Source organism: Ostrinia furnacalis, unplaced genomic scaffold, assembly GCF_004193835.3.
Source record: "Ostrinia furnacalis isolate ACB-3 unplaced genomic scaffold, ASM419383v2 OfSCF0095, whole genome shotgun sequence".
Taxonomy (NCBI): Eukaryota; Metazoa; Arthropoda; class Insecta; order Lepidoptera; family Crambidae; genus Ostrinia; species Ostrinia furnacalis.
The window spans coordinates 420957-435080 of NW_021130334.1; the positions used below are offsets into that span (position 1 = coordinate 420957).

Genomic DNA, 14124 nt, shown 5'->3' on the forward strand with positions numbered 1-14124 from the left:
GCCCACCAGTAATAATATTTTGCCCCGCTCTTGTTATAGCCAAATAAGAAAGGCATTTCGTTTTTATATCCAAAGCACCGTTTTTGGCAGAGAAATGGTGGGTGAAAAGAAGGCGGCGCATTGTGATGCAGATGCAAAACCCTCTCTTTCATAAAGATAAAAGTTAAGATTTTCTTAACGAGTTAACTAAAAGTTATTTGTTTATGATAATTTTAAATCTTACATAGGAATTTCAATTTGTTTAGTTACTTCGCTATCAATGAAATATTTTTGAAATCAAGTAAATACCAAAATAATGTAATTAAAGTTTTTGACCATTTAATTAAGGAAACACAATTTGTATAAATTATTTTGGCAATTATTAATGTGAGTGGTTCTTGTAGACAGTTGGATTTTTTTATGAGAAGGCAAAGTAAACGAACTTGTGAGTTATCTGGTAAAGCGATCCGGAACACCGATGCATTTCCTAGTTTTTTTCATGAACGTCTTTATGCTTTTTCGATAGAGACCCCAAAGTTTTAGTTAGCTATTAGGAGAGTTGCTATACTTATCTTATTTTGCTTTGTTCGTGCCAACGGCGATAAATTATATTACGCTGAAGGAAAATACATTCAATTCGATGTTGTCGTCACGATGAAGCTGGAGAGTGAGTTTTTCTTTTTTTACGCCATGCATGTGAATTATGTGGTTTTGTTCCTTCCTGCATTCGTAATAAAAGGCTAAATGGCTTTTTTAGAAAATCACAAAATATTTTCGGTGTATTGTTGCTGTATTTTGAAGGAAAATTGACTACATTTGATGATTTTGTTACTTGGTCATATTTAATCCATAGTTTGGTAATTTCAAGACCCAATAAAGAAATAAATTTAAATAGTTCAGTACTGATGTTCCTCAGCATTATCCATTACATTTCTGTCACAAATTCTATGGTGTTTTATGTATTTTTTTCTCTAGCGGAGCATAATAGAAAATTCATACCTACGTTACGTATTTATTTGCCTTTTTTATCTACTTGTAGGTTTTTAAATAATTTGTACTCTTCTAGGAATTCTTCCATTTTGAAAAATATGTGATCAGAATTTGAGAGATTATGTTGTCAGTCACTCATCTAAAATGGATTTCTTACTAGGGGATTTTAAAAATAAAAAAAACTTGAATGCTTTTATAAGCTTTTATTTGATCATTCACATTGCAACCGTGTACATATTTTAAGATTTAAAATGGCCACAGGATTTTCACAAAAAATATTTGTGTCATCAATAATTTTATACCCACTTTGTGATGCAAGCATATGATACGTTAGTATCCAATTCAATACCATGATTCTAAAATTGGGTATTACCTATTTGAATAGAATTCATTATACATAATAATAAGTCCTGGATATTTTAACGCGTCATATGGCTGCTTTTCAAGTCACACAAAATCCAAAAACTCTTAAGATATTTTCACAAACTATATTATTAATAAATTTGGCTTCTTCTGCTATTAACACACGGTCCCTGACGATATGAAACTATTGCTGACCACATTACTCATGGATTCTAACGCCTAATCTATACAATATATAATTTCTATTCTGTAGCACATAAATTATTCTATTGTTAAAATATATTTCGCTTCAATATACACATTTTTCTTAAATTATCACATCTTTTAGCCTAACAAATAAATTTTCTATAGTAGTCAGTGTAAAGAGCTGCAGGAAGACTTTTAACACCTTACGGGGGAAGCATCGTAATTGTTGGAAGAACAATCAAATCAACAGACAAGTTTTTGAAATTGTCAATCTCAAAAAACTATGTAACAAAACTGCAATGGTATTTCTTGAACAGAGCAATGAATGTTAACAACTTTTGCAATGAAAGCAATAACGGAATTGTAATCAAATCAACAATGTAATCAAATTATTACTATGTGGTGAGCGAGAGGACTTCGTGGGTCAGCTCGGTGGAGACAAGTCTTTCCGCAGTATCATATGAAAGGCCCACGGGCTACCATGGATGCGAAGTCAAAATTATTTATGTACTTTCGTTGTTGCCCCGTTTTATTGTTTGCATGAAATAATGACAAAGTGAGATTCATGTCACTCATCTTTTTTTGTATTACGTTGAAATGAAAATTCTTCCTTACAACCCCCTCCGGCAATTACAATTAAGTTTATATTCGCTTTACAGCATAACACTAATTATATCGAAAATATCTTGCTGAAATTCATAGATAATAATTAAATTCTCAAAATATTTCTTCATTATCGAATCACCTAATAACATGCAATAATAATTTGATACAAATGTGCATAAGACAGGAATGAATTTTAGAATATCTAATACGCAATATTATCTACAATAATAATTATTACCTAGAAAATTAAAAGTCTATCCAGTTATTAACATTCTAGTTCCAAATTAATATCAAGAAAACGTGCTTATCTATAGATTTTGAATTGGTTTAAAGGGAATTAAGTAACGTCAAGTAGACCTGCTAGGGATCTTATCCATTCGATATTATCTAATCGAACGAAATGTCACTCTCAAAAGTTGATTTGAATCTAATTGAAGAATTGACAGCAATCATATTCTCATAAGGCTCTGAATCACCAAGCTGATCTAATTTAAACAAATCCGTTTTTAATAACAAAAAACAATAAATCTAAGAACAGTTAAACGGATAACTAAAAAATTAAATGAAGTGTCTGCCGTCACAACGAAAAAGGGATTTTTTCAGTATTTTTCAGTTAAATGAATAGGTACCTAATTAAAACAGTTGAATTGATCCAAAATTAACACAGTAGAATATAAATTGTTAACACCATTTCGTGCGACCAAATGGTTGTCTACGAAATAATTTCGATTTTCATTGGATTTAGTTGATTTTATACCATATCTATCGAAATAAAATAATTAACAAATGTTAGAATAATAAAGCGACATTTAGACTGCCATTACCACAGGGACATAACTATGAATTTCAATCTCTAAATTATTAACCATCTTTAAAATCAGCAACTATGTAACACCTAACAAATACTTCTATGTTAATATTTTGTATGTAATAACTATATCTTTTATGTTTTAGGTTAGGTTTGAATAGGTTTTTTTATTTTAATAATTTATAAAATAATTATGAAAATAGTGAGACAAACTTCTTTACATCTTAAATATAGCAGAGTAGGGTATTAATAAAAATCAAACTTGGAAAAAAACACCCCTTGTGGAAAATACATTATGTAAGAGGTTAAAATAGAATTAAAGCAGTTAGCTCTCAATTTTCTAAATGACCAAACCCTGTAGGAAAGTTAACGAAAAAAGCTCTGTACATTATAGTAATCTGATGATAAATAACATTATTTTTCTTACATAAGTAGATGATATTTTTTTTAAAACACTCGTGTCATACAGTTTCGTCGAGTAAGCTGAAAATGTACTATTTTTTTAGCTCTTTTCTTTGATATAACCGTCACAGTTTTAATATATTTTTTGCTCTAGGTAGGTCTGAATGAATAGGAAGATATTATACGGGATAATTGACTTTCGAAGCTCAAGAACAAATTAAAAGTGCGATTATCTTTATTGAATATTAGTATTAACTAATATTTTGCAACCATATTATCATTTATTTTATGAACACAGTAAAGTTTACCAATTGCTTTATCTAGTTTAGTAAAACATGTATTAGAAGTTTTAAAACTGCATGTGAATAAAAAAATATGTAAAGTATACCAAGAAAAATCCTAGGGACAACCATGAAACCTTTTAAGCGTAAATAATGAGGTATTGGTATATAAGATGTAGTAACATGAACACGTACCTAAATATTGTTTCATGCGCGACGATCTTGCACAGTGTCGGAATACAAATGATATATTTTATTTCACAAAGCAATATTTTTAGAAAGGAAACTTTAAAATTTTCGTGGAGCGTGCAAGCCAACATAGTAAGTTCGTGGAACGTTTACCAGAAGCTGGATAACTCAAAATTAACTGTACAGTAAGTTGCTCTACTATGGTAGCAGTTCTGTTGAACCATTTGTAGGCTAAATTAAGATGAGATCTCTTGTCTGTCATGTTTGGAAAGACAACCTAAAAGTTATTTACTTACTGACTGAGATAGGACAGTTATTGCTTGCGGTATATTATGTTAAAAGAAAAGGAGATAACCTAAATAATTTTAGTTTCATTTACTCGTGTGGTAGGCACATTAAGCTAAACTCAAATGCAGTAAAAAGTATACTCTGATATGCTGACGACTGTACAAGTAGGTACTTACAATATTGGATGCGTATTGAGATCTTAAATACTATAATTTGATCTTTTGTTGAAATATTTGGTGAAGTAGTTTATCGTAGTAACAACGGTCATATAATGTACTAAATAATAGGAGGCTTATGTGAATAAAATCATAACCTTTAAATTGAACACAAAATACGTTCACACTAATAACTTAATTTTTCAGCAAATTGGGAATTAAAATCTGGAAGTCAGAATTTTGAAACGTTGCGCAGTAAAAAGACCAAATAGAGAAGACCCAATGAGAACGATGTCGTCAAGGCTGATGATCCACTGGCTTGGCTGGTCTCGGAGTGTGGCTTTTTCATACTAAACTCGTTCACCGCCACTGCCGGAAAAGTATTATAATTTCAGTATAATTTACTTATAAACTCTAAAGTTCCCAACTCCAAAGCGTAGTCGCATTAATGTAAATGTAAGTGGCCCTTACACAGCAAAGTTTCTTCTTTCGTTTTTTAACATGGGAAGTAATGATCATAAAAGTAAGTTATCAAATATTCAAAGAAATATACTTCTACGAGTAAAATCGATAAAAAACCCCATGTAAATGTAATTTGCCAGTACTTAGGTACTAGAAGAAATCTTTGGTGAAGAATGAATACGATGATGTAAAAAAGTAAGTTTTTTTTTTAAATAGTGTTATTATGATTGTTGGGGAATATAGGACGCCCATTGCTTCGATTCATAATCTGTGTTGGGCTATAATAGTGATCTAGCTGAAGGAGCTCTACTCGTATTTTCGTTTGGTCAATGGACGTCTACTGCTAGTAGCCTAAGGAACAGCCCTATGTATAATACAATACCTTACCAGTGACAGTTTGCTTCTTGACATCTGCGAAGCGCTCTCCAGGACCGACTTCGTCTGGAATGGTGGCTGTGCAGGTCAGCTGCTGCCGGCCTCGAGCTGGCGCGTGGAGTTCTGCTATGGAGACCCAAAGGGAAATGGGTATGGCGGGAGGCACTCTTGGTCTTTCTTGGATCTGGTAAGATAATTGAAATATAGGAACAATCATCAACTCGACACTATACCGTAAATATTCCGGACATTAACCCTACAGTGGTCGCGTGGATTACACCCGTAATCCACTCGTGCAAATTGTCGAATATTTTGAAATCGGTCAACGCGATCGTTTTAATACTTCGTGTACTTTAAGTTGCATAGTCGAAGATCACACTTAATGACGTTTGAGCGCCAGGTCGCTTGTGGATGTGTCACAGGAGCCCCGTAAATGCCAATGGTCTACCCGTGTAATCCGCGCGACCAATTACGTAAGTATTTTTTAAGTAACTTTTTTACTTAATGTGTTTGTTTTTGCATTATTAGTGTAAATTAATGCTTTATAATAAATAATTACGGCATAGGTATGTATTTGCATTTGTGTTTTTAATAAAATCATTGTATTTCAGATAAAAATCATGAACAATAGACAAAAAGTACAAATTGCGGAATGGCTAGAAGTAATTGACAATGAAAGCGTATCTTCTAGCGACTCTTCGGTTTCTGATGAAGGAGTGCACATTCTTCCACAAGAGAACAAGTTTCTCAGACCAGTGATTAGCCATCTAACTCAGAACCTTGACTACTCGCTACTTTGACTGCGAAAGAAAGCGAAATAAAAGTTCTGGAAATACTTGTAATTCGTGCAACAAATTTATTTGTCCTTATCATTCCGTGATGGCCTGTATCTATTTTTCAAAATATAATTAATAAATAAGTGCAATTAGTACTAAATAATTTCTGAACTGACAAAGTTGACATTTTCATGATGAAAAATGATGATTTTTATGTTTTTGTTAATTTATAAAAACTGAGAAGAACTTCTCGTTTCTTTGTTTGATTATTTCATTAACTAATACATAACAATAAATATAAAAAATAAAGAAACATGTTTTTATAAAGAGATGTCTTCTTTTTTTACTCCATAAAATGGCTTACGCATGTAATCCACGCGACCATTTACGTAATATTTTAGAGCGCGACCACCGTAGGGTTAAGTAGTCCATACGAGATTAGGATGCCTCTTCTAAAATTGTACTAAAAGTATTTCAGAGGCTCTGTACCTCCGTCTCACTCGAGGGAATAACGCTAGAGGCATGGAACAGAAGCGTGATTGTGATCTTCTTCAAGAAAAAGATAACAGTTTACTTATGAATTCAGACCTATTTCGCTTGCCTTTAAGCATAACGTGTCGTCTCGAGCGCAGGATCGATATTTTCACATTCTTAGATTACTCGTACATTCTTAGATTCTATTTTTTAAAAGCAAATTCGTAATCAATTTTTGCAATGGCTGTTCAAGACTCTCTACCTCGAAATAATCAAATACCAACCTAATAATAATAACAAAAGTTAAACGAAATAGAAACCTTACAAACCCTGGCCATCTCTTCGCTTTGTGCTTCCTTCAGTGTGCACTTATTGTGTTTGCTATGATTCGACGGAGGCGGCGTGGTCGTCTCACTAACGAGCGCCCAGTACTTGGCAGTGTAGTTGAATTCTGGTGCAATGTATCGGTGTTGGTGCTTTCTGTGGCGGTACCCACCACCGCCTTTGGTCCTTGTGGAGCTCGATACACGGTATGAAAAGTAACGGACAGATTCTTCTGGGACCTGTGAAATAGACTCAATTAAAATTCGTCGGTTAAGTTCTATCACCATGTAAGTCATTTTTGGCGGTTTTGACATTTTAATGCATTTTGCTAAAGAATAGAAAGACGTGTAGTTTCGTCCAATCTCCTGAAAAGTTGCTAAAATGACTTACGTGGTGATAGAACTTAAACGACGAATTGAATTGAAAACATGTCATCAAAACGTAGTAGGTAGCTTCATTGCTCATAGACATAAGATGTATGATTCTGGGAAGAGAACTTAAGAAGATAAGCTAATCTGCAGGTGATTTATGCCACGTATTTTGTTTCTTAATTTCACAAATTGATAAATATTAAACTAGTAAGGTCGCGGGAAGAGCCTGGATGCGGGCAGCGCAGGACCGTTCATTATGGAAAACCTTGGGGAAGGCCTTTGTCCAGCAGTGGACGTCATTTGGCTGAAACGAAAGCTAGTTAAATGCTTCTCTTTGATTCTCCTTCAATTTTAAGACTTCAAAGTGCTTCCTACCTTCTCATTGTCGATGTACCACGTGAGTCGCGGCGCGGGCGCAGCCGGCGCGCTAGTGCAGTTTGCGCGGAACATCCCCCCCACCACAACGTCGGGTTTCGCGAACGTTATTATTGGGGGATGTTTTTGTGCATCTAAAGAGAAACCATTGTTTTAATGATAGAGAAATAGTGTGAGTATCGATAACATTAAAGCTAAGGTATCTTTATACCTGTAGTCATAATAAGTGCTATATTGTCGTAAAAGCTTTTATCTTTCTTCAAAACGAGATAAATGTCAAGTATTTGCTATAATTTGCGAACAAAATCCCTTAAATGTCAAGTATCTATCCAGATAAAAAAATATTCGAGCAACAAATTGAAAGCATTGTCTAACATAGACCTTTTGTCGTGGCGGGACAATATTTTCATAACTAATGACAATAATTCATTGTTATTTTCAGCAAAAGGAAAACAGGCGGTATTCGGAACGCACGCGTGGGTATTCATCCTTATTTACACAAAAGCCGTTTCTTTCCGTGAAATGACTTATTCATAAATGGGCACGTTTTGAATTCGATGTACGTGACCATATGATCATTTCTTGTACCAGAACAGTAATTTCCCTGATGATAAATTAATGCAAATAATAAATTATTAAACATTCTTTTCTGCCACGCGTACTAGGAGACGCGTTTTTTGTTGAATTAGTTGGAACATTGAAAGCTCAAAGCTATCTTTTTATCATGAAGATTTTCATTCAGTCAGCGGTCTTTGAAGGAGACGTCAAGGCGTTAAACTTTAGTTTTAATAAACGGTAACCTTAAATATAAACAACAGTAGTGGTTATGACATAATTTTCTTGATTGATTTGCTAAGAAATTTTGGTTTTGACTTATTGACTTGTCTTGATGAACAGAGCGTCATATCGTAGGGTATGGTGAACTGTTGAGGAAAAGAGAAGAAAGTACTTACATACAACAGTGAGTTGGTGTGGGGGAGAGGCTGCTGTGAAGATTGGGGTCTCTAGAGACACCTCGCACCAATATAAACCTGATGCTGTTGGGTCTAAATTGTCGATCGTTATTGAATTCTCTGTTGCTAACGACATCTGCAACAAAATTGATTTTTAGTTAAATTGAAACATGGCTTGAATACAAGAATGTAAGTAAATGTCATGCAAGGTCGCTCCACAAAATCTTTTGTACTTTGAAATGAAATGGATGACGAGCAGATATGTAAAAACGGTATTGTTAAGATAGCTTTTCAGCAAATTGAGAGCTGAAATCACACATGGGTCCCACTTTGGGCCCAACCTTGCCGTAAAGGTCAATGTTGTATTGAGGTAATAGCTCCGATGAGTTCTACATGCTCCATTACATTTCTTTTATGTTTTTATAGAGATTGCGCCCCTGTGAAAGTTAATTATGTTATGGAGCTTACCTTCACTAACGGCAATGGCATTATGCTGATAATATTCTAAATATTATGTAACTAAAAGGTAGTTAAATAATAATTGTACTTAAAAATAAACTGTGTGTAGTATTTCAAATCGCAATACTACTATTTAGCACGACAATATAATATTTATTACGCTCTTAACAACATAAATACCAATAGCTATCAGTTCTAGCAAACTATTCTATTCTTGCAAACTAATAAGGTTAGATAGAAGGTTATGAAATATAACACAGTTACTTTACTGGAGATAAGTTCCTATGAGCATGAGAGGAACTTTGTAATACCCGTAAACACCTAGGTGTTTACACGTACTAATGTAACGATAATAAATCTTCTTAGCGTTAACTAGTACCACAAAGCAATCTCAGAGGGACCAATTTGCGCCAATCGTGGACACCGGACCAGTGCTAGTCTGAGCAAACATTTACATAACTGAGTAAATCGTAATTAGCCCCGATTGGCCTAATCCCATTGGTTATGCGCAGTCGAGCGGAAATATACTTACCTCGAATAGGTTTGGAGGAGTTGACGGGTATTTGCATAAAATAATATGGACACTCTTAGAATTCAGATGAACTGGTGTCTTGAGAGATAACTTGGGTATGGATTTTTATATTCTGGTGGACCGATGACCTCATAAAGGTAGCGGGAAGGCGCTGGATGCAGGCTGCCACCAACCGGCTATTGTGGAAATCATTGGGGGAGGCTTTTTTCAGAAGTGGACATCCTATGCTGAAATGATGACGATGATGATTGATTAAAATCTGGAGTTACAGGAATGAAGATGAACTTCAAAGTTGTAACAATACGTCTTATTCCACCCACAAGGCTAACAGATGATGATGATGATGACTAAGTGATGTTCATCGTAGTAAATGTTTCTTTCTTTCTTTAAAAGGTTAACTTTAAAATACCTTTAAAAGGTTGACACATAATAGAGGAAGGTGCTAGATTCGGGCTGCTTCCAACCAGAAAATTTGGAAATTATTGGAGGAGACCTATGTACTAAAGCCGCTGACGTCCTATGGCCGAAACGATGATGATACTTAAGAACTTAGCATTTAAACCAGATTTCATACCTAATAGTGGTCCCTTAATGCCTCTTTTAAGATACAATTTTAACTGCACCATGACTATTGCTATCTGAATCAACAGTCAATCCAAAAGTACTCACATTCAGTTTCCCACCAGCAAAAGTGTAGTTAGTGAACGGCGGCACTCTCTCCCTGACATACTGCAGGAGCTTCGCCTCTGAGCGGAGGAACTCCACTTTGTAGAGCAGCTGTGGCGGCACTTGATGCAGGCACCGGAGGGTGGCCGAGCCACCTCGAGCCACCCAGCTGGGAGCCACCAGCTTCACCTCCACGTCTGTGGCTTGGCCGGTTCCTGGAAAAGGGATTCTATTTGTAATAATTGATGATTACTTTCTCCACGCGATCACTCACGTCGCGTAGCTTCGTCGTCACATTAAAATATATTTAGTTGTTTTTGCATAAATTAATGAGACAAACATCCACTTTCATAAGAATTCGCTTTCAATATTTTTTGCTTAAGGTTTTCAAGCTTAACAATCCTTATTCCTCTCTATCCATCTTTTTTCATTCCAAAAAGGACTTAGGTAGGGCTTAGACCCTAGCTTAGACCTTTTTAAACCAAAACGCCACAAATACCAAATTTAGGCTGAGTTGCACCACCTTACTACCTATGTATTTGTATGGAGATGGTGCAGCCCAGCATTACGAGTAGCTTGCCATAAGTTAGATGTTAATAAAAACAGGACAAGACCGCAGAATATTATTATGGAGAATATAATTTGCATCAAATGATGATGAAACTGCAAACTTTAATTGCTGCCACTTCATTCGCAGCAACAAACTGGCGCACTCTATAGAAAAAACACCGAGCCACTTGACAATTGTGCTTTCGCCGCGCTTCATTAACTCGCAGATTGTTGTGTATTTTTAATTACAACGCCGAGCCACCGATAATATCGTTAATACCATGGTTATTTAATACAGCGTTTTATTAAGAGGTTTATTGTTTCAGCTATTAATGAGATTTGCTGAGTTAATGGCCCGCGCTCGGTGTGTTGTGGTCGTATTCCATGATCCGGATAATAAGCATTTAGTACATAAAATAGAGGTTTACCTACTCTAACTTATACTTACTCATATTAATTTACCGGTATTTATCTTAGCCTGAAGGATTACAGGTTTATTTTACTACCATACGATTAAAAGAAAAATAAACATTTTTAACAAGTTTAGAATTACAAAACCATTGTAATTGCTTGTAACACAGTGTTATTCCACACCTAGTTCGTCTCTCGAAACCGAAAATATGAAACCCATCAATTCACCTACCTATGTAATACGAAACTAAAAGACACTACATCTGGCCTACATAAAGATAAAAGCCTTGCAGCCTTGCAGCGTGGAAAGATTTACATAAATGCTACAAAACGAAGTGTGTCAGCCAGATTCGATGCAAACGGGAAGGGGACACGTGCACCGGATGTCTGCCGCCATGTTATGTTAGCGCGCGTAGAGCGGAAGTGCCTTATGGCCTTATGTTTATAGACCATTTTGTGTCGAGCTTTCACGAGCTTTGATAGAAGATCGACAAGCTTTTTGCAGGGAAAAAATTCGAGTACTTTGAAGGTTGAGCGAGTCAATACTTTCTAAGGTATAAACAAAACATTATCCTTATATTAATGGCTTGAAATAACAGTAGAGTTGATATACTCATATTCTGTCTAACATTTTGTATACCTACTTGAATGCAGACTGTACTTAACGCTGATGTAAATGCAAGGAATTTATTAGGTAAGGGAGAGTCCGCTAATTTGGACCAGTTTTTTTCAATCCCATTTTACACATAGTTTTCTTTTGTTTTTGCTAATGTCCATGGTATATAATAAAAGATACATTATTCAACTTACTATTTCATAAGTATTAATTAACATAATTGTTGTATATTTAGCACAAATCAACAAAGTACGAGTTCAGAGCTTCGGTCCAATTTAGCCAACCGGTTCGATAATTTGTACCACAGGGTTACTAAATTGCATTTCAATAAATTTCAAGCCTTTAAAAAAACTATGGCAAAATATTATACGATACATTCTTAACAAATTAGGAAACGAAGAGGAACAGTAGTTAATAACATAGACAATCGATATTGTTTTACTCGTTATCACGATTTTGAGTACAAGTTTTGTAATTCCAATTATCGTAACGCACACTTGTACCTAATCTACTTTGCCAGTCTTTTGCTTTCATTTATTGTTAGTCAAACATAACTACGCTATTATAACTTCAAAATACTTTACTAAAAAAAATTTCAAAATCCTTTGGTAAAGTTCCATACAACTTGATGTGGTACAATTTAGCCGACTAGGTGATAGTGCTTTTAAAAAATCGGTAAAAAATATAGCTCATAAATACCGAAAAATGTTTCAAATAATTGTAATCCACACTAATTTACGCTTCTAAATAATATATTAGAAACACCCTGTGATTAAATTTAACAAAATTACAATCTAAACATGTATTGTCAAAAGTTAGTTGAAAACAATGAAAAAATACTTTTCAAAATAAAACACACGTGTTTGTTGTCACGACAAAAACCACATGGCCGATATTAATTGATTTTAGTTGTGTATCGCTGAGTGTTGCAATTACAGACATTCAATAAATACTTTAAGAAATATGAGGGTGGTACAATTTACCCGGCGGTACAATATACCGAACTCTCCCTAAATATTTCATAAAGGCAAACCCGTTTGGCCTGTGCAGTGATGGCCTGGCCACATTCACTAATCTCAGGTAAGTTAGAGAGATATAGTCGCGCAGAAGCACTACTGGAGAAAGTAGAGACCAAATGATCTGATAATAATGATGATGAAAGTCAAAGAAAACTATTTCTATTTAGATTCTTAGAATTGCTACATTCTAATCTAAATCTTGGGAAGCCTAAACCACGTTTCACATTTCTTTAAACAATCTTTCGGCAGAACTGAGAAGTAGCGCCGCGACAAACCTAGTCGCTACAGCCAGTAAGATATTAAGTAAAATATTTCAGCATTTCCCACGTGTCTAGGTACTGTTGCGTTAACAGCAGCTCTCAGGCGTTCCATTTCGCACGAAGCGAAGACGAGTGTCTCGCTAGCGTAAAATGGAACGCTGTGTTCATTGCACGTCGCGTCTTTAGGCTTTGCGCAGACGGTGCCACTTTCGAGCTCTACATACAATTTGATGGATTTCTTTCTTATATCATTTTATCATCGTGCAAGGATCAAGTTGATCCTGTCGACGTCCGATAGTCAGAAAATTCGTTTGTGTAGTTACTACGAGTATATTCTATTTCCATCCTGATAGAAATTTTAGAAATTGTGTATATTTTATTTATCATTGTTTCATTTTTCTTGTTAGTTACCTTGTGGCGCACATACAATAATAAATGTATTTTGTTTCTAAGATTCAAACAAACTTGTTCAACCTTCAATAGATATCTGATTCTGTGTGCCTGATTAAATCACGGTATAGAATGTTTGCAGAAGTGTCAAGTATTTGCAGGGAACTAGAATGAAATAATCACTCTTATTTAACAAGGAAAGCTAGTTTTATTTTCGCCTCCATGAAACCTAGGTTCAACTAGCTATTTTCAAACAGTGTAGAACAAGAGTAAATAAACAAAAATGCTTATACTATGCTTGGGATTAACTTATCTTGAGCTAATGCTCATGGAAATAAAATTACGATTACGATGGTAATTCAACCACATTAGTTAAATGAGACGTACCTACCGTACTTAAACAACATTAAGTCATATCTATTTCAGAACAATTAAGTTATCGACTGCGCGTACTTAACTAAAGTTGCCAAGTCTGCAGTATGCACACTTCTCGTTTTCATTATTTTAAGTTTGTAGATCTTCAACTGAAACTACAATTAGTCGTAATTGCCGAGTGTGAAGTGTGAATCTAAGACTAGCAAATTGCATAGGAGTGTTCTCTAATGAGAATAATATGACGTAGAGAAGCCAATTAAACAGTGCTGAGAATTGAAAATTAGGTGAACACTGTAAAGCTTTAGATTTCTATGCATTAAATACTTGTAGCATGCAATTAATACGCAAAATGTATGTTTTCTGTTACCTAATGTTATTGTTTTTGACATATCAAAATCAGAGGTAAATAAGTACACGATGCGCTTATGTAAAAGGTAAGTATTAAGGCAATCTAAAACGATCGTTTTAAGTGTTGCTCAACTTTAATGCA

At 34.8% G+C, this 14124-nt stretch overlaps 1 protein-coding gene across 1 annotated transcript in view; it reads right to left on the reverse strand.

The window, feature by feature from the left end:
* Positions 1-1631: 1631 nt before the first annotated feature.
* LOC114351932 (uncharacterized) overlaps positions 1632-14124 on the reverse strand; it is a 51132-nt gene continuing 38639 nt past the window's right edge. Inside the window, exons 3-8 of the mRNA XM_028303289.1 lie at positions 10018-10229; positions 8358-8493; positions 7405-7538; positions 6664-6897; positions 5097-5268; positions 1632-4616 (exon numbers count right to left, since the gene is read on the reverse strand). Coding sequence (XP_028159090.1) covers positions 4480-4616; positions 5097-5268; positions 6664-6897; positions 7405-7538; positions 8358-8493; positions 10018-10229 — 1025 coding nt within the window. The 3' untranslated portion in view covers positions 1632-4479. The remainder of the gene's footprint in view (positions 4617-5096; positions 5269-6663; positions 6898-7404; positions 7539-8357; positions 8494-10017; positions 10230-14124) is intronic.